General features: G+C 42.5%; 2 protein-coding genes across 4 annotated transcripts in view; both read right to left on the reverse strand.

The window, feature by feature from the left end:
- Positions 1 to 694, reverse strand: part of CSNK1G1 (casein kinase 1 gamma 1) — a 52,660-nt gene extending 51,966 nt beyond the window's left edge. For 2 of the 3 annotated variants that reach the window (XM_060755602.2, XM_060755600.2), the window contains exon 1: positions 579 to 694. The gene's annotated coding sequence lies outside the window, so the exon portion shown is untranslated. The remainder of the gene's footprint in view (positions 1 to 578) is intronic. The other variant, XM_060755601.2, reaches the window with a different exon arrangement.
- Positions 695 to 8,387: 7,693 nt separating this feature from the next.
- Positions 8,388 to 17,959, reverse strand: PCLAF (PCNA clamp associated factor). The gene is made up of 4 exons (XM_060755598.2): positions 17,830 to 17,959; positions 15,038 to 15,115; positions 10,157 to 10,325; positions 8,388 to 8,756 (listed from the first exon to the last, which is right to left on the reverse strand). The coding sequence occupies exons 1-3, from the start codon at positions 17,879 to 17,881 to the stop codon at positions 10,159 to 10,161; spliced, it is 297 nt and encodes a 98-aa protein (XP_060611581.1). The 5' UTR covers positions 17,882 to 17,959; the 3' UTR covers positions 8,388 to 8,756; positions 10,157 to 10,158.
- Positions 17,960 to 20,914: the final 2,955 nt, after the last annotated feature.

The following is a 20,914-nucleotide window of genomic DNA, read 5'->3' on the forward strand; positions in this document are numbered from 1 at the left end:
AAAACAGCTATACTAAACTGCTCTGCTTGATGCTGATATCAGAAATAGATAAATGAGGTGATCTCATATTGCATTCAAAGAAGCAAACAAAGTGTATGTATGTGTGAAATATATATATACAATTCCTTCCCAGGAGCACACAAAGCCTATGACTAAATAGTGTCTCTATATTATTAGGAAAGGGCCTGAGGCTATGAGGAATGGTGGGAGTTGGAGTCCAAAAACCCTGGAGGGAGGGCCTAAATTGGCCCAGGCCTGTTGGAGGCAAGTAGCTCAATGAGGCCTTGGGAGGAGCGCACAAAGCCTGAGGCAAGGACGAGAAGAAGACGGAGAGAAGGGAAGCAATCCCCCACCGCGCCGGCCCAGCTGGGCAAGCCGGGGCATGCCGGCCTTGTGAGGGAGAGAGAGAGAGAACAGGCCTTTGGCCTCCTCCTCCTCCCCTCCCGACCCCGCCAGGAAGCCCCGTAGGCGACCCTTCGACGACGACGACAACAACAACAAAACGGAGAGAGGGGTTTGGGGAAGGAGAAGGGAAGGCGGGCCGGCCGAAGCGCCGGGAAGGGGAGTGAGGGCCTTACCGCCTTCGGGAGGGGGCGCCAACCCGGGGCCTCTGCCCCCTCCTTCACGACGCGCTCTCTGGGGGGGGAGCGGGGCGACCCGGAAGTTCTCCCTCCCTCCCTCCGGACACGCCCTGAGCCAGGCTGCGGCCTATCGGGAAGGCGCCAGCGGGGCCGCGGGGCCGTCACAACGCCACTTCCGGGTTCCCGCCGCCACGCCCGCTCCTTAGCAACCGCGTTCGGTTGCTAAGCGGAAGTGGGCCAGGCTAGGCCACAAGGAAGGGAGGGGGGAAGGGAGAGGGAGCCACTCTCAACACTAGGTTCTTGTGGGTTTTTTCGGGCTATAGGGCCATGTTCGAGGAGGAGCTGAGGAGCCTTCTAATCAAGGTGAAAGAAGAAAGCGCAAAAGCTGGGTTGCAGCTAAACATAAGAAAAACCAAGATCATGGCAACAAGAATGATTGACAACTGGGAAATAGAGGGAGAAAATGTGGAGGCCGTGACAGACTTTGTATTTCTAGGCGCAAAGATTACTGCAGATGCAGATTGTGGCCAGGAAATCAGAAGACGCTTACTTCTTCGGAGGAGAGCAATGTCCAGTCTCGATAAAATAGTAAAGAGTAGAGACATCAGACTGGCAACAAAGATCCGCCTAGTCAAAGCCATGGTATTCCCTGTAGTCACCTACGGATGTGAGAGCTGGACCTTAGGGAAGGCTGAGCGAAGGAAGAGAGATGCTTTTGAGCTGTGGTGTTGGAGGAAAGTTCTGAGAGTGCCTTGGACTGCGAGAAGATCCAACCAGTCCATCCTCCAGGAAATAAAGCCCGACTGCTCATTGGAGGGAAGGATACTAGAGACCAAGTTGAAGTACTTTGGCCACATCATGAGGAGACAGCAAAGCCTAGAGAAGACAATGATGCTGGGGAAAGTGGAAGGCAAAAGCAAGAAGGGCCGACCAAGGCCAAGATGAATGGATGGCATCCTTGAAGTGACTGGAATGACCTTGAAGGAGCTGGGAGTGGTGACGGCCGACAGGGAGCTCTGGCGTGGGCTGGTCCATGAGGTCACGAAGAGTCGGAGACAACTGAACGAATGAACAACAACAAAAAGGGCCGTGTTCTAGAGGCATTTCTCCTGACATTTCGCCTGCATCTATGGCAAGCATCCTCAGAGGTAGTGAGGTCTGTTGGAAATAGGAAAATGGGTTTATATATCTGTGGAATGACTGGGGTGGGGCAAGGAGCTCTCTGCTGAAGCTAGGTGTGAATGTTTCAGCTGACCACCTTCATTAGCATTTGAAGGCCTGGCTGAGCCTGGGAAAATGTTCTGTTGAGAGGCGTTAAGATGTGCCTGGTTGTTGAGAGGTGTTAAGATGTGCCTCAGAGGTAGTGAAGTCTGTTGGAAATAGGAAAATGGGTTTATATATCTGTGGAATGACTGGGGTGGGGCAAAGAGCTCTTCTCTGCTGGAGCTAGTTGTGAATGTTTCAGCTGACCACCTTCATTAGCATTTGAAGGCCTGGCTGAGCCTGGGAAAATGTTCTGTTGAGAGGTGTTAAGATGTGCCTGGTTGTTTCCTCTCTGCTGTTTTGCTGTAGTAATTTTAGTTTTTTAATACTGGTAGGTAGATTTTGTTCATTTTCATGGTCTCCTCCTTTCTGTTGAAATTGTCCACATGCTTCTTGTGGATTTCAATGGCTTCTCTGTGTAGTCTGACATGGTGGTTGTTGGAGTGGTCCAGCATTTCTGTGTTCTCAAATAATATCTCACACCTAGCTTCAGCAGAGAGCTCTTTGCCCCACCCCAGTCATTCCACAGATATATAAACCCATTTTCCTATTTCCAACAGACCTCACTACCTCTGAGGATGCTTGCCATAGATGCAGGCGAAACATCAGGAGAAATGACCCCTAGAACATGGCCCTATCGCCCGAAAAAACCTACAAGAACTTAGTGATTCCAGCCATGAAAGCCTTCGACAATACACTCTAAACACCTTTGCAGAAGCAGACGAGAAGCTCCACCTGTCATTGAACATCGAGAAAACCAAAGTGCTCTTCCAGCAGTCACCAGCCAATCCCTCTCCAATGCCAGAAACACAGCTTAATGGTGGGACATTAGAAAATGTGGACCATTTCTGCTCCCTTGGCAGCCACTTCTCCATAAAAGTCAACATCGACACTGAAATACAACACCGCCTGAGCTCTGCGGGTGCAGCATTCTTCTGAATCAGACATGTAGCCGGGGAGGGGGGGGGGCTTGAGGGGCTTGCCCCCCCCCCCCGAAATTGGTGGTTCGCAAGAAGGCCTTACTGGTGCATTATTTAAACTGTTATGTTTATTCATATCATGATCTGATCACCATGCTCAATATATCCCATATGCATGGGGGTATTGGGGTAACAATACAAAAGGTTTGCTAGGCTACACCTTCTTTCACTCAGACTCAGCCCCCCCCCCCCCCCCAAATCAAAATCCTGGCTACAGGCCTGTTCCGAATGTAGGGGCCAGTTTAGGTATTTCAGTTCATCTTGGAGGAGGTGGTGCTACTTCATAACTATCATTTTGCTACTGTTCTGAATTGTAATGTAAACATCTGATATGCGGGATGTATTTTCATTTACTGGACCAATTTGGCACAAATACCCGATATGACCAAATTTGAATACTCATGTGGTTGGGGTTATTGATTTGGTCATTTGGAAGTTGTAGTTGCTGGCATTGATAGTTCACCTACAATTAAAGAGCATTTGGAAATCCATTGGATGGAATTGAACCAAACTTGGCTACACAGAACTCCCATGACCAACAGAAAATACTGGAAGGGTTTTGTGGGCACCGACCTTGAGTTTTGGAGTTGTAGTTTATCTATACCCAGAGAGCACTGTGGACTCAAACAATGATGACCAAATTTGGCATGAATACTCAGTATGCCCAAATGTGAATACTGGCGAAGTTTGACGAATGCAAGACTGGGGTGAAAATGGCTGGAAGAAACATCAACAACCTTATTATTGTCGAAGGCTTTCATGGCTGGAATCACTCAGTTCTTGTGGGTTTTTTCGGGCTATATGGCCATGTTCTAGAGGCATTTCTCCTGAAGTTTTGCCTGCATCTATGGAAAGCATCCTCAGAGGTGAGGTCTCCGAGGATGCTTGCCATAGATGCAGGCGAAACGTCAGGAGAAATGCCTCTAGAACATGACCATATAGCCCGAAAAAACCCACAAGAACTGAACCTTATTATTATTAACTTTATTTATACCCCGCTAACATCTCCCGAAGGACTTGGTGCGGCTTACAAAAGGCCAAGGCCCTCAATAAAACAACAGCATAACAAATACAACAATAACACTCAGATATGCAGATGATATCACTTTGATGGCCGAAAACAAGGAGGAGCTGAGGAGCCTTCTAATCAAGGTGAAAGAAGAAAGCGCAAAAGCTGGGTTGCAGCTAAACATCAAAAAAACCAAGATTATGGCAACAAGAATGACTGACAACTAGGAAATAGAGGGAGAAAACATGGAGGCCGTGAAGACTTTGTATTTCTGGGTGCAAAGATTACTGCAGACGCAGAGTGCAGCCAGGAAATCAGGAGACGTTTACTTCTTGGGAGGAGAGCAATGTCCAATCTCGATCAAATAGTGAAGAGTAGAGACATCACACCGGCAACGAAGATCCGCATTGTTAAAGCAATGGCATTCCCCATAGTGACCTACGGATGTGAGACCTGGACCATAGGGAAGGCTGAGCAAAGGAAAAGAGATGCTTTTGAACTGTGGTGCTGGAGGAAAGCTCTGAGAGTGCCTTGGACCACCAGAAGATCAAACCAGTCCGTACTTCAGGAAATAAAGCCCGAATGCTCATTGGTGGGAAGGAGATGAGAGGTCAAGATGAAGTCCTTTGGCCACATCATGAGAAGAAAGGAAAGCTTAGAGAAGACAATTACGCTGGGGAAATGGAAGGAAAAAGGAAGAGGGGTCGACCCAGGGCAAGATGGAAGGATGGGATCCTTGAAGTGACTGGATTGACCTTGAAGGAGCTGGGGGTGGTGACGGCTGACGGGGAGTTCTGGTGTGGGATGGTCCATGTCACAGAGTCGGAAACGACTGAACAAACGAACAACACATATAACAGAGCAATATAATAAAAACAGTAATAAAAACATTCATTAAAACAGTAAAAAACAGTATTAACAGCTGTATCACCATTCCAGTCAATTCCATGTCCAAGTGCTGTGTCTGTTGTCCAAAAGCCTGGTCCCAGGACCACAACTTCAATTTCTTCCTAAATGACTGGAGGGACAGAGCCAATCTTACCTCGTTGGAACAAGTTCCACAGATGAGGGGGCCACAGCTGAGAAGGCCCTGTCTCTCGTCCCCGCCAGACTTATTTGCGATGCTGGAGGGAGTGAGAGCAGGGACTCCCTGGATGATCTTAAACTGCGAGGCGGGGTGTAGAGGGAGATGCGTTGGGACAAGTAAGCTGGGCCAGAACTGTATAAAATTCCATTTATGAAACAAATAAATATTGCGCTTGTTGGAAGTCTACCTCATACTGCTCAAGTCTGCAGCCCTCAATAAGGAACAGTTAGCATTAGGCTAGCTGAGGGATTCCCCAAATCCTGAATGTCTGTAAATACAGGGTTAGTCAAAATGAATAGGCCAATAAGAAAATTAATTTTAGACGAATGTATGTTTATTGTAACCAAACTACAGCTACGTATCGACAGATAAATTATCAAAGTTTTGTCTCACCTTCAGAGATGTTCGATATGGGCGCCCCGTGTGACACGGCAGACGTCCAAGCGATAGTCCAGTTCATTCCACATCCGTTGCAGCACATCCGACGTAATGGCATCGAATGCAGCACATATGCGCTGTTTTAAGTCGTCCAAGGTCAGCGGTAATGGAGGTCGGAACTGTTTGCCCGTCTCCTCAAATTGCTTTACCCACCTCGCAATGGAATGTCGATGAGGTGGTTCCTTGCCATACTTGGCTCGAAATTCTCGCTGGACCGTAATTACTGACATTGTTTTAGCAAATGTCATCACACAAAACGCCTTCTCTTTGCCTGATTCCGCCATTTTGAAAACAGCGACTCCTAGCGACGCCTAGCGGCATTAACGTACATGTGTGTTGCTCAAAAAAAACTTTGATAGTTTATCTGTCGCTACGTAGCTGTGGTTTGGTTACAGTAAACATACATTCGGCTACAATTAATTTTCTTATTGGCCTATTCATTTTGACTAACCCTGTATATCTATTTGTTGTCTCTCTGGTCCCTTCCACATAACTGAATAAAATTATCTGCTTTGAACTGGAATATATGGCAGTGTCGACTCAGATAAATGTTAAGAATGGAAATTATTCTATAATCTTTTGGTAGGTTAATTCATTACGACTTGGGTTAATCGATTGACAACTCCTGTGACAGGTGATTGAATCAAGACCTGAATCATGACTTGAATCCAAATTCTTATATTCCATCACCACATTAAGTTGAATTGATCCTGTTTAATTGCTACTATACGTTTCTATCCACCTTATTGACCACCCTATCCTTTAACTAATTTCGCATATTGGCCCCCTCTCCCCTGCCAAAAATGAGTCTGTTGTTGCTTCTGATGTTTGTTTTATTGTTTATGCTGTTTTTATGCTATTTTATTATGTTACTAGCCGTCCCCTACCACGCATTGCTGTGGCCGGATCTGGTGATCTGCAAAATAATGAGATAGTGTTGGTTTCTAATACATGTAATTTCTTTATGCTTGTGAGTAAACAGTATTTCTTGTTGTTGCTTTGTCAGTGTTGATGTGGAGATTGTCTGGTTTGCCTACTCTGGGATATACAACATATAATTGTCTTTTAGGGGTCCTTTTTCAAATCTATGATATGATCTGTGTGTGTGTGTGTGAATCATATATATATAGATCTATAGCTGGATGGCTCTTTGTCAGGAGGGTTGCAGTGAATCTTACCTAGTAGGCCGAAAAGGAACCCTGGATAACAGTATGGCAACCTCCATTTTGAGAGTGTAAGCCAGGAAAGCAGTCATCTTGAGTGAGGATAGCTGGAAGATGGGAAGGGTTTGAGGTCTTCTGGGATTGGCTAGAGCAAGTGGGAGGAGCCAAGCCTTAGGAGGGAAAAGATTTCAGCTTCTGTGAAGTTGAGAACTGGGAGCTGATGGGTGAAGAAGTGTTTTTGAAACTAGGTTTTCAGGGAGAGAGTGTCTGTGAGACGGGTTGATTAGCTGACAGGAGAAAGGCCAAACAGCAACCTGATTTCTTGTGGGAGATAGCACAAGAGATTAGCTCTCTAGACTGAGTTAGTGAGCAGCAATAACTCTGAGAAGAGTTAGCTGATAACTTAGGGGACTACCTAGGATAGGTTAGTCAGAAACTCATTACTATTTCTCTGAAGTAGAGTGAGGGATTTTTGTTACTAGCAGCTAGATCTGTTTTATTAGCTCTGTATGTAACTAAGTGAAGAAACTTATTCTAGCAACCATCAAGCTAAAGAACTTTTGTAACAAGCGTTTTGTGCCTCTCAGAAGTAGTTAGTTGTCTGTGTTTATAAATAAATCTTTTTCTATTTAACTTTCAAAAAGGTCTCTATCATTCCTCAATCTATCATTAATCCTTGGTGGTAGTTCCAGTAACTTTAACATCCTGATACTACAGAAAGGCTTCTTATCCAAATAGTCATTCTGGGAGCTAGGGGAAGAGCAGTGTTGGCAGAAGTGGGAAAAGGTTACCTCAGAAACTCATTTCAGAAATCCTAAGGAAACTTGGGTTGGTAGCAGCTTTAAACCAAAAGAATAAAAGACAAGTAGAGTTCATTCTACCATTACACATACCTATTTACATCTCGCTACCAAATTGGAGGCACGGGGGTAGGATTCGTGACAAAAAAGGGAATCTTTGGGGGAAGAACCATCCTGCCCAGACCCATTATCAATAAGCCTCCAGCCTCGCGTCACTGGGTGTGATATCACATACATTCCTTTATAGTGGTGTCCAGCGGCGTGATATTTGGTGATATATTATATAGGGATCAGTTATAAGGGTGTTGCTTATGTTTTCTTGCCCTGGTGAAGGGAGTTGAACTGGATGGTGAAGTATTTTCTGTTCGCTATAGAGGTTCTGTGTGGGAAGTTTGCCCCAATTCTGTCATTTGTGGGGTTCAGAATGCTCTTTGATTGTAGGTGAACTATAAATCCCGGTATCTACAACTCCCAAATGTCAAGGTCTGTTTCCCCCAAATTCCATCTGTGTTCATATTTAGGCATATTGAGTATCCATGCCAAGTTTGGTCCAGATCTATCATTGAGTCCACAGTGCTCTCTGGATGTAGGTGAACTACAACTCCAAAATTCAAGGTCAATGCTCACTAAACCCTTCTAGTATTTTCTGTTGATCATGGGAGTTCTGTGTGCCAAGTTTGGTTCAATTCCATTGTTGGTGGAGTTCAGAATGTTCTTTGATTGTAGGTGAACTATAAATTCCAGCAACTACAACTCCCAAATGACAAAATCAATTTTTTATGAGTGATGGTCACTTCTTGGGGTAGTAGGTGTCGAATTTGGTGTCAATTCATCCAGTGGTTTTTGAGTTATATTAATCCCACAAATGAACATTACATTTTTATTTGTATAGATTGTTCTGTCTTTAATTGTATGTTGCTTTGGGCTTGGCCCCATGTAAGCCGCCCCAAATCCCCTCGGGGAGATGGAGGCGAGGGAGAAAAATAAAGTTCTTCTTCTTACAAAGAAATCATCTTGATCTTACATTTAGTGACCAAAAGAGAAAAACAGATGTTAATAATACAAATATTTTTTACAAAAAGTTTATTAACAGTCATATGGCACAAGTATTTCATAAGTGCATAAAGAAGCAAACAGCATTTAGCATAATTTCCCTATCTACCAAGCAATGCGTTGCTTATCGGTACCTAAACGCCCAGGAAATATTGATTTCCATTCACTTAATGGCTATTCAAGTTTTAGGTCATTTTAGTAAACAAAACAGCCTAGGAGGTCTTTATAAAGCCTTTACTCAAAACAAATTCAGAATATATATATACATAAGTGTACCATTGTCATTATAAGAGCATGCCAAGATCTGCCAGCAGAAGAGGTGAGCCTAAGTAAGTTTTGGTCATCTTCTGTGGGATCCACATAGGGAAGCAGGGGACAAACCCTGAAAAGGAAAGAAAATCATATGGAAGTCAGTATCCCAAATCCAAAATTGTGCTGGCATTGCAGCATTGTAATACAAAGACTCTCTTTCCCTTTGCTTGCAATCCTTGGAGCTGCTCAAAATGCAAATCTAAATTATTATAGAATTTCAAAGCAGATTTGGGGGGGGGGGGGGGGAGTACCACTAATAATAATAATAATAATAATAATAATAATAATAATAACTTTATTTGTACCCCGGTACCATCTCCCCAAGGGACTCGGCACGGCTTACATGAGTCCAAGCCCAAAATACATCAAACAAAACATCAATAACACAACATTAAAAAAACAATCAATAAAATACAAATCATATACATCATACAAAGGGCTAGGGGCCGTGGGTTAAACTGCTAAGCTGACAGGATGGTTGGTGGTTTGAATCCCCAGGATGGGGGGGGGGGGTGAGATCCCATTGTTAGCCCCAGCTTCTGCCAACCTAGCTGTTCGAAAACATCCAAATTTGAATAGATCAATATCCTTATTCTCACTGCCAAGGAACTGGTGGATATTGACATCACATCATTATGTGACACAGTGAAGGATCCCGCTGGTTGCGCAGCAAGTTAAACCGCTGAGCTGCTGAATTTGCTGACCAAAAGGTTGGTGGCTCGAATCCGGGGAATGGGGTGAGTTCCCGCTGTTAGCCCCAGCTTCTGCCAACCTAGCAGTTCGAAAACATCCTAATGTGAATAGATCAATAGGTACTGCTTCGGCGGGAAAGTAACAGTGCTCCATTCAGTGATGCTGGCCATATGACCTTGGAGGCGCCTATGGACAACACCGGATCTTTGGCTTAGAAATGGAGATAAGCACCACTCCCTAGAGTCGGACTCGGGTAGACTTAATTTCAAGGGGAAACCTTTACCTTTTTACAAAGGGCTACATAACAAACTCTCACACACCTCTGTTTGCTTCTACTACTTGGCCAGAAACGGTTCCTGTCCCCTAGTTTCAGTTTCTAGATGATGATAGTAACAAATTTCTTACCCTCCTCTCCTCACAGTTAAAACACAGATAAGATATAATATTAGAAGGCATATAGTATATTAAAATATCAAAGACGAATACTAATAAAATGTAGGAATAAGACATATAACTCAAAAAGGTCGGTTTACGGAGAAGAACGTTACCTGTGACTCCTGATACATTTTACCAAAAGTTCATTCTATATTCAATGCCATTTTTGTGACTTCTGACTTTTATCAAGACGGATGGACAATTACATATAGGCTCAAAAGCCAAATCTGAAGCAGTTCTGCCAGTCTTTAGGCCTGAATTTCAGCGATTGTTAGAAAATAAAGCATGTTACGCTGCTACAGGGTTATTAGGGTGGTTAACCTAATGGCCTGTGTTTCTTACTTTCAACTACTTGTTCCTATTCCGCTGCACCCAGGTTGTTCATCGTCCAAAATGTGATTTTCCTTCTCCGAGTGCTTTGAGGATTGAGTAAAGAATTCGCCTATTCCTTTTTGCCATGGTGGTGTTGGCCTCACACAGACTGGATTGCCACCAGCATATTTGTTCTCCCCTATAGAATGGAATTAAGAACACATCAATAGAAAAACCCACAAAAACAGTTAAAGCGTCCCACTTATATATATGTTTATATATATATGTGTGTGTGTGTGTATGTATATACACACACACACACACACACTAGCTGTACCTGCCACGCGTTACTATTGCAAACCTTCCCTCCCACTTTCTCCTCCTTTCTTTCTCTCCTTCCTTCCCTTCCTCTTTCCTTCCTTCCCTCTTTTTCTTCCTTCCTTCTCTACCTGTTTCTTTTCTCACTTCCTTTGCTCTTTGGTTCCATCCTTCCTTGGCTCTTTCCTTCCTTCATTCCTTCTCTCCTTCCTCTTTCACTTTTTTATTTCCTTCTCTACCTTTTTTTCTTTCCTTCTCTCCTTCTTTCTCTCCCTCCTTCCTTCTTTCTTTTCTTTCTCTCCTTCCCTCCTTCTTTCCCTCTTTCTCTCCCTCCTCTCCCACCTTCTCTCCTTCCTTCCTTCTCTACCTTTCTTTCCTTCCCTCTTTCTCTCCTTCCTTCCTTCTATCTTTCTTTCTTTCTCTCCTTCCTTCTCTACTCTTTCTTTCCTTCTTTCTCTCCTTCCTTCCCTCTTTCTGTGTATGTGTTTTGTGTGCATATATGCATATATGTGTGTGTGTGATTTTGCACATGCGTTGTGATTTTTTGGGTGTTTTTAAGTCCCTTCTGCTGTGTTTTTCAGTGTTTTTATGAATGATGGACACTTGTTGGCCTGATAGGTGTCTTGTGTCCAAATTTGGTGTCAATTTGTCCAGTGGTTTATGAGTTATGCTAATCCTACAAATGAACATTACATTTTTATTTATATAGATTAAGCGTATGAGATATTGCATGTGTTCAGAATATAGGGGCACACGTGTTGGCTATCAAACAAAATCCCAGAAAAGCCACTTTAGGGAGAAACAAGCAGGGTTTTTCCACACCTTCCTACCTCTAAATTGAGAGAGACGATAGTGAGAGCTCCCTGCCACACACTCTATTTTTACAAGAGCAAGTCTTGCTTTAAGAATACAGTTCTATTTAAATATAACCAGAAACAAATGTCATGGTGTTTATTACTGCAGCTGACTTATGGCAGGACAGTGGCAAGATCTCACAAAATAAGCTGTCGCATGCCTGTAATGTTCATAATTTGAAAGAAACTTGCCTTGTGTTTGTTTTTTGTTTTTTACTTTGGTTCTTATTGTTTCTTTCTATATCTGATTTTCTGTGATTTAAATAAAGATTAAAATAAAGAAATAATTATAAGGAGATGGGGAAGGAAATCTTTGGCCTTCCAAAAATTTGGATTTTAATTCCCATAATCCCTAGTTATACTCAAGTATAAGCCAACCCAAATATAAGACGAGGCACACAATGTAACCACAAAAAACTGGGAAAACGTATTGACTCGAATATAAGCCAAGGGTGGGAAATGCAGCATCAACTGGTGAATTTCAAAATAAAAATAGACACCAATAATATTACATAGTTAAATGTTTTTAGAATATTTACATAAAACCATAATTTAAGGTAAGCCTGTCTAACTCTGATTAAACCATTATTCTAATCTTCTTCAATGTAAATGTGCTTACGTATCCTTCCAATAATAATAGAGTAAAATAATGTATATGTAATAACAGAGTAAAATAATAAATAACAAAAAGAGAAAAAATAATGGATGTAATAATAGAGTAAAATAATAATAGAGTAAAATAATAAATTAGTAAATAAAATAGTAAAATAATAATAAACTCTTCCTCCTATTGTTCATTTCTCAGTTGCCCTTGAGGCCGCTTGGGATAAAAACATAACAGTAAAGTTTTTGGATTTTCACCTGGGCTTTCCCAACTGAATTTTGAGTATGCCAAGTTAAGTCAGATGTTAATGTCTCCTCCAGATTTTGTAAAAATGTATCCATTTTATATACAAGTAGTGCAAAAAATAAGCAATGGGTAACTTAGTTTTTCAATATAGATTACTGACATGTTTGAATATTTAACAAATATTTATCATTTGTAGCATGCTTTGTGAAAGAGTGTAGCTCAACAGACACAGTCACAGAATCATAAAAGTTAGAAGAGATCTTGTGGGCCATCCAGTCCAACCCCCTCCCAAGAAGCAGGAAAATCGCATATAGATTAGTGTGGACTTACTCCTTGACTTTTGCATAGTTGATAGCAACAACTATTAAACCTAAATAATAAGATCTATTTTATGTGTGCTTGTGTGCACATTTATGCCCAGAATTGTTGTTTGTCACCTAATTTAACTGTTCAATTGGTGCTCCAGTCATGCCGGCCACAAGATTCTGGAAGTGTCTACAGACAACGCCGGCTCTTCAGCTAAGAAATGGAGAGGAGCACTGTAACGATTCTAGAAGATGCCACTAATTTGTGATGAGGCCACCCATTTGTAAAAGAGCCACCACTCTGTAAAGGCTTATTAAATTGATAGCGTAGCTTATAGCTAATAATATTGATTTGGTCTTTCTTCTGTGTAGCGTTACTTAACTTAGAAAGCAAATGTAACAGGGACAAGGCTTTAGGAAAAACAGTAACAAGTTTATTGAAATGTAGAAGAAGCGTGATGGATTCAATGTTTCCTACATATCTTCAAAAATTACATTTATAACTCTTCTTAAACAACTCTAGAAAGGACTCTCCCTTTCACTAAACAGGTTTCCAACTTATTTTTCTTCAAATTGTGTTTCTTCCCTTAATAGATTACTTCAGTTACAAGCTTATTCTTTCTTTGTGATGTTTCTGTTGCAATAGAGATCCTTACTGGGTTTCTCTCACCCTTTCTCTCATTCATTAACTATTAATACAGCGTTTCTCAACCTGGAGGTCGGGAGCCCTGGGGGGCCCACAAGGGGGTGTTAGAGGGGTCACCAAAGACCATCAGGAAACACAGTATTTTATGTTGCGGGTTCTGTGTGGTACGTTTGGCCCATTCTATCGTTGGTGGGGATCAGAAATGCTCTTTGATTGTTGGTGAACTATAAATTCCAGCAACTACAACTCTCACTCGTCAAGGTCTGTTTCCCCCCAAACTCCACCAGAGTTCACATTTGGGCATATAGAGTTTTCATGCCAAGTTTGGTCCAGGTCCGTCACTGTTTGAGTACACAGTGCTCTCTGGATGAAGGTGAACTACAACTCCAAAACTTAAGGTCAATGCCCACCAAACCCTTCCAGTATTTTCTGTTGGTCATGGGAATACTGTGTGCCAAGACTGGTTCAATTCCACTGATGGTGGAGTTCAGAATGCTCTTTGACTGTAGGTGAACTATAAATCCCAGCAACTACAACTCCCAAATGACAATATCAATCCTTCCTCCAACCCCACAAGTATTCACATTTGGGCATATCAGGTATTTGCGCCAAATCCTAATACTACAACTCCCAAATGACAAAAACAACCCCCTCCCCAAGCCCACCAGTATTCAAATCTGGGCATTTGTGCCAAATTTGGTCCAGTGAATGAAAATACATCCTGCAAATCAGATATTTACATGATGATTCATAACAGTAGCAAAATTACAGTTATGAAATAGCAACAAAAATAATTTCATGGTTGGGGGTCACTACAACATAAGGAACCATGTAAAGTGGTCGCAGCATTAGGAAGGTTGAGAACCACTGTATTAATATAATTAAGTCAACTCAACTTATTTAAACTACTCAGGCTAAAAGCCAAAACCTTACTAATTCTCACTACTATAGAATCAGCCTTTGCCTGTAGTTTTTAAACTACGGATTGCCTTCCTGGTTCTCACTACTCAACAGAACCAGCCACTCCTGCAGTTCACAGACTATAGACTAACTGTTTTAAAATGGCTGCCCTGCCAAGTGGCAGTTGGCTCCGCCCCTGTTTCCATGGTAACCCAGCTCAACATGAGCTGAGCTGGCTATCATCCCCCTTTGTTATGCAACTTAAATACTTACCCTTTAAAACGTCTATCTATAATTATACATAACTGCAAGTTAAAAATTTACACTTCACCACAAGCACCAACCCCAGAGTTAGAAACGACTAGACTCAATGTCATGGGGAATCTTTATCTTTAAGAGTGTTCAATGTAGCCTACAAAATACACGGTCAACATAACAGAAATATTAATATAAAAGATGCAGCATAGCATGTGTAAAATGTAGTGGATTAAAAATGTGCAAACCAGCAGCGGAAGTAAAGGCTTTCACACAATGCAGGAAAGACTGTAAAGAAGGCATCCCATGAGCCCCAATTGAGGAAAGCATTTATAAATGAGAAGCTGTCCGTGAAAATGACTTTTTCCACTTTTGGAGGTATAGATTTGAACAGGCATTTGTGTTGCACAACTACTGGGGACAGAGTATTTACCTTTCCTTTTTTCTAAATTGGGTTGGAAGCCGTTCTGAGTCCCTCCATGGAGGTCGAAAAGGACGAGATAGAAATGTTTTAAATAAATAATAAATAAAAAAGCAATAACAATAACAGAGTAAAATAATAAATAACTTTGGCTTGAGTATAAGCCAAGGGGGGCTTTTTCAGACTAAAAAGGGCTGAAAAATTTGGCTTATACTCAAGTATATATGGTAGTGTTGCTCGTTGAAGAGTCTGGGAGCAGAAGGCTCTAATGGAGGCCAATTACATGTTATCTTACAAGTATTAAATGACTCATACTCCAACCGTAAGCCAATAAAGAACCAGTCCTACCAACCCACACTTACCTTTCCGTGAGGGAGGAGATGATGTTAAATTGGCACTTCCAGAGCCAAGTACCTTCCGTGGAGCCCTTGCAGCAACCACTGCCGTTAAAAGAAGGAAACCATTAAAGTCTCATACAATGGGGATACAAACATCAATTATTTCTTCAAACAATAGTATTTAATTTGTGAAACTTTTCAAAAACAATACAGTTTTAAATTAAAGGTAAAGGTTTCCCCTGACATTAAGTCTAGTTGCATCCATTTCTAAGCGGAAGAGCCAGCATTGTCTGTAGACACCTCCAAGGCCGGATCCCCTGTCCTTGATAGATTACTTGGCTCTCTCACCCAGTGTTTTATATGTTAATGTTTCGCAATTCGCCCTGCCCACTGTGATCAATTTTCTGTGTTTCAATGTTCTGACTTTATATTGTTTGTTCTATTTATTTATATTGGTTTTTGTATTTTATTTTTTATTTTCTGTTGTGTTCTTGTGTTATATTGTTTTACTGTCTTGCTGGGCTTGGCATCATGTAAGCCGCCCTGAGTCCCCTTGGGAGATGGTGGTGGGGTATAAATAAAGTATTATTATTATTATTATTATTATTATTATTACTGCATGGAGCGCAGTTGCCTTCCTGCCGAAGTGCTATCTATTGATCTACTCACATTTGGATGTTTTCAAACTGCTAGGTTGACAGGATCTGGGCTAACGATAGGACCTCAGGCCGCTCCCCGAATTCAAATTGCCAATCATTTGGTCAGCAATTTCAGCAGCTCAGCGATTTAACCCACTGCACCACCAGGGAGATATAGTTTTAAATTATAACTAAACTAATTTCAACTAACTTTACCATTTATAATCTTGTTTATATTCATAGTAGTGTAACAACTTAAGTGCTTGAAGGGGAAAAGGAAGGGGCCTGAGGCTGTTAGGAATGGTGGGAGTCGAAGTCCAAAACACTCAGAGGGCCCAAATTGATCTATTTCTTCCTTAGGGAGAATTTAATCTATGCTGACGATCGTGCCATCACCACTTAAGTGGATGAGGGGAAAAAGGAAAGGGCCCGAGGCTGTTAGGAATTGTGGGAGTTGGAGTCCAAAGCACTTGAAGGGGCCAAGTTGGCCCAGGCCTGACTTATAGCATTATTAGCTAACCAAAATATGAAAAGTAGCCACTTTCGAAGCTTCTTAACCAAGCAAAAAGTATTTTAAAAACACAGAATTATGGTGTTGGAGGTCTATAATTCACATCATTTATCGATTGCTTTGGAAACATTTTGGTGAGGATATTATTACAAAAATATATTTTTTCCTTCCTGGGAGTTGTAGTTTGGTGTGAAACCAACACTCTGTAACAAGACAAGGCTAAAAACTCAGCAACACAACTCTCTTGTAAGAAGGGGCCTGAGTCTGTTAGGAATGGTGGGAGTTGAAGTCCAAAGCACTTGGAGGGCCCAAGTTGGCCCAGGCCTGACTTATAGCATTATTGGCTAACCAAAATATGAAAAGCAGGCACTTTCAAAGCTTCTTAATCAAGCGAAAAATATTTTAGAAACACAGGGAATGATGTTGTTGGAGGTCTACAATTCACATCAGTTATCAATTGCTTTGGAGACATTTTGGCGAGAATATTATTATGAAAATATAGTTTTTCCTTCATGGGAGTTGTTGTGGAACCAGCACTCTTTAACCAACGTCTACAGTTCACATCAGTTATTGATTGGTTTGGAGGCATTTTGGTGAGAATATTATTACATACATACATACATACATTACATACATACATATATTCCTTCCTGGGAGCTGTAGTTTGGTGTGGAACCAGCACTCTTTAACCAAAGTCCACAACACATCAGATATCGATTGGTTTGGAGGCATTATGGTGAGAATATTATTATGAAAATATCTTTTTTCCCTCCTGGGAGTTGTAGTTTAGTGTGGAACCAGCACTCTTTAACCAACGTCTACAATTCACATCAGTTATCGATTGGTTTGGAAACATTTTGGAAAGAATATTTTTACGAAAAGATATTTTTTCCTTCCTGGGAGTTGTAGTTTGTTGTGGAACCAGCACTCTTTAACCAAAGTCTACAATTCACATCCATTAACGATTGGAGGCATTTTGGTGAGATTATTACGAAAATATAGTTTTTTCCTTCCTGGGAGTTGTAGTTTGGTGTGGAACCAGAACTCTTTAGCCAAAGTCTACAATTCACATCAGTTATCGATTGGTTTGGAGGCATTTTTTTGTGAGAATATTATTATGAAAATATATTTTTCCTTCCTGGGAGTTATAGTTTGGTGTGGAACCAGCACTCTTTAAGCAAAGTCTAAAATTCACATCAGTTATCGATTGGTTTGGAGACATTTTGGTGGGAATATTATTACAAATATATATATATTCCTTCCTGGGAGTTGTAGTTTGGTGTGGAACCAGCACTCTTTAACCAGACAAGGCTCAAAACTCTGCAACACTCTTTCAGCCTCAGAGGAAGGCAAAATCACCTCCTTTCTACCCAGAAAACACAGCAATAGGGCAACCGACTTAAAATTGCTTCTACACCGCAGAATTAAAGCGGCTTGACATCGCTTTAATTGCGATGGAATTGTACAAGTTTCAGTTTTATGGGAACTTTACCTTTTTTTGCCAAATACTGCTGGGGTCTCGCCAAACTACAACTCCCAAAGTCCTATAGCCTTGAGCCAGGGCAGGTAAAGCGGAATCAACCCGCATTAAATGTCCCAGTGTAGATGCACCACCACAGCAACACACAGACACTCCCCCACACACAAGATATGTGTCTCTTTCTTGCCTTTCCGGTAAGCCCCGCCGGTTCCTCCGCAGTCCGCCTTGGTCCGCACCATCTCCGCCAAGACAACCCTTCCGACCTCGAGGAGGACTTTTTAAAAACTGACCCGCAACTTTGTAGACCCGTTCCCGCGCGCGCGCCACGCTCCCATTGGCCCGGCCGGAAATTGCGGCCGACCAATCACAAACGGGCCCGTCTGATTCCGCCGTTCATCACTCTCCTCCCGCAGCTCTTCTCCTCGCTGATTGGTTCCCCAGCAGAATAGTGAATAAACTCACGTTCAAGGCCAAAGCGAGAACCAAGTTAGGGTGCAGCTACACTGCAGAACTCAATGAGTTTGGCATCACTTGAAATGCCTTGGCTCAATGCTATCTATGGGAGTCCTAGTTGTTGATGGGAAGCTTCCCACCAGAGTGGAAATAATCTCTCGGATAGATGGCAAGCTATTTAACGTCAGCAGACTGAAAGGCAAAATCAAGTTTACAACAACATCTGTTATAGAACTCCAGTAGAAGGGACAGAGAGTTTCATCTATGCTGATGATCGTGCCATCACCACCCAAGCAGGGAGCTTTGAGATGGTTGAACAGAAGCTCTCCGAAGCATACTGGAGTTCTGTTATAGAACTCCAGTATGCTGATGACAACGTCGTCTGTGCGCATTCAGAAGAAGACCTACAAGCCACTCTAAACACCTTCCAGCTGAGGAACTAACAATATCATACGAAAGCTGACTGGCATCTGCCTCAGGGGAGCGTGCTCGCTCCACAATGACTTTTTGTATTATTGATATTGAGATTGTTGATGTTGTTGATGACGATGTTTTTGATATTGCTAGTTTGTTGTTAGATTATGTCTTGTAATTTGCACCTATCCTCTCCATGTTGTACACCGCTGTGAGTCGCCCCTGGGCTGAGAACAGCGGTCTATAAGCACAGTAAATAAATAAATAAATAAATAATAAACATCTACACAAACGACCAGCCACTGCCAGAAGGGACAGAGAGTTTCATCTATGCTGATGATCGTGCCATCACCACCCAAGCAGGGAGCTTTGAGATGGTTGAACAGAAGTTCTCCGAAGCATACTGGAGTTCTGTTATAGAACTCCATTATGCTGATGACAACATCGTCTGTGCGCATTCAGAAGAAGACCTACAAGCCACTCCAAACACCTTCCAGCTGAGGAACTTATACAAATGGTTATCCTCATATACAGAGTAGGAATAGTCCCCTAAAAGTGACTCATTTAAGATGGAATCAAGTGTTAAACAGGGATGTGTTATTGCCCCAACTTTCTTGTCCATCTTCATTGCTATGATGCTTCATCTTGTTGATGGGAAGCTTCCCACCGGAGTGGAAATCTTCTATCGGACAGACGGGAAGCTATTTAACCTCAGCAGGCTGAAAGCCAAACCCAAGGTCGCAACAACATCTGTTATAGAACTCCAGTATGCTGATGACAACGTCCTCTGTGCGCATTCAGAAGAAGACCTTCAAGCCACTCAAAACACCTTCCAGCTGAGGAACTTATACAAACGGTTATCCTCATATACAGAGTAGGAATAGTCCCCTAAAAGTGACTCATTTAAGATGGAATCAGGTGTCAAACAGGGATGTGTTGTTCCCCCAACTTTATTGTCCATCTTCATCGCTATGATACTTCACCTTGTTGACAGGAAGCTTCCCACCGGAGTGGAAATCTTCTATCGGACAGACGGCAAGCTATTTAACCTCAGCAGACTGAAAGCCAAACCCAAGGTCGCAACAACTTCTGTTATAGAGCTCCAGTATGCTGATGACAACGTCGTCTGTGCGCATTCAGAAGAAGACTACAAGCCACTCTAAACACCTTCCAGCTGAGGAACTAACAATATCATACGAAAGCTGACTGGCATCTGTCTCAGGGAAGCGTGCTCGCTCCATCCATGTTCAACATCTACACAAATGACCAGCCACTACCAGAAGGGACAGAGTTTCATCTATGCTGATGATTGTGCCATCACCGCTCAAGCAGGGAGCTTTGAGATGGTTGAACAGAAGCTCTCCGAAGCATACTGGAGTTCTGTTATAGAACTCCAGTATGCTGATGACAACGTTGTCTGTGCGCATTCAGAAGAAGACTACAAGCCACTCTAAACACCTTCCAGCTGAGGAACTAACAATATCATACGAAAGCTGACTGGCATCTGCCTCAGGGGAGCGTGCTTGCTCCATCCATGTTCAACATCTACACAAATGACCAGCCACTGCCAGAAGGGACAGAGAGTTTCATCTATGCTGATGATCGTGCCATCACCACCCAAGCAGGGAGCTTTGAGATGGTTGAACAGAAGCTCTCTGAAGCTCTAGGTGCTCTTACTGCCTATTACAGGGCAAACCAGCTGATCCCTAATCTATCTAAAACACAGACATGTGCCTTTCACCTTAAGAACAGACAAGCATCCCGAGCTATGAAGATCACCTGGGAAGGAATCCCACTGGAGCATTGGAGTGGAAATCATCTCTTGGACAGATGGCAAGCTATTTAACCTCAGCAGACTGAAAGCCAAAACCAAGGTCACAACAACATCTGTTACAGAACTCCAGTATGCTGATGACAATATTGTCTGTGCACATTCAGAAGAAGACCTACAAGCCACACCTTTGCAGAAGCATACAAGAAGCTCGGCCTGTCATTAAACATCAAAAAAACCAAAGCGCTCTTCCAGCAGTCACCAGCCAATCTCTCTCCAATGCCAGAAATAATAATAATACTTTTTTTGTCTTTAGAAACTGCAAGTCACTTCTGGTGTGAGAGAATTGGCCATCTGTAAGGACATTGCCCAGGGGATGCCCGGATGATTGGATGTTTTTATCATCCTTGTGGGAGGCTTCTCTCATGTCCCTGCATGAGGAGCTGGAGCTGATAGAGGGAGCTCATCCGCCTCTCCCCGGATTCGAACCTGTGACCTGTCGGTCTTCAGTCCTGCCGGCACAGGGGTTTAACCCACTGTGCCACCGGGGGCTCCATAATAATAATAATAACAATAATAATAATAATATAAAACTTTATTTATACCCCGCCACCATCTCCCCAAGGGACTCGAA

Source organism: Anolis sagrei, chromosome 9, assembly GCF_037176765.1.
Source record: "Anolis sagrei isolate rAnoSag1 chromosome 9, rAnoSag1.mat, whole genome shotgun sequence".
Classification (NCBI taxonomy): Eukaryota; Metazoa; Chordata; class Lepidosauria; order Squamata; family Dactyloidae; genus Anolis; species Anolis sagrei.

Excerpts from the sequence above, each read along its gene's own strand:
- PCLAF (XM_060755598.2), bottom strand. The coding sequence starts at position 17,881 with ATGGTGCGGACCAAGGCGGACTGCGGAGGAACCGGCGGGGCTTACCGG. Across the intron at positions 15,116-17,829 it reads CGGCGGGGCTTACCGGAAAG|TGGTTGCTGCAAGGGCTCCA; the intron begins GCAAGAAAGAGA and ends TTTTAACGGCAG. Across the intron at positions 10,326-15,037 it reads ATCTCCTCCCTCACGGAAAG|GGGAGAACAAATATGCTGGT; the intron begins GTAAGTGTGGGT and ends TCCATTCTATAG.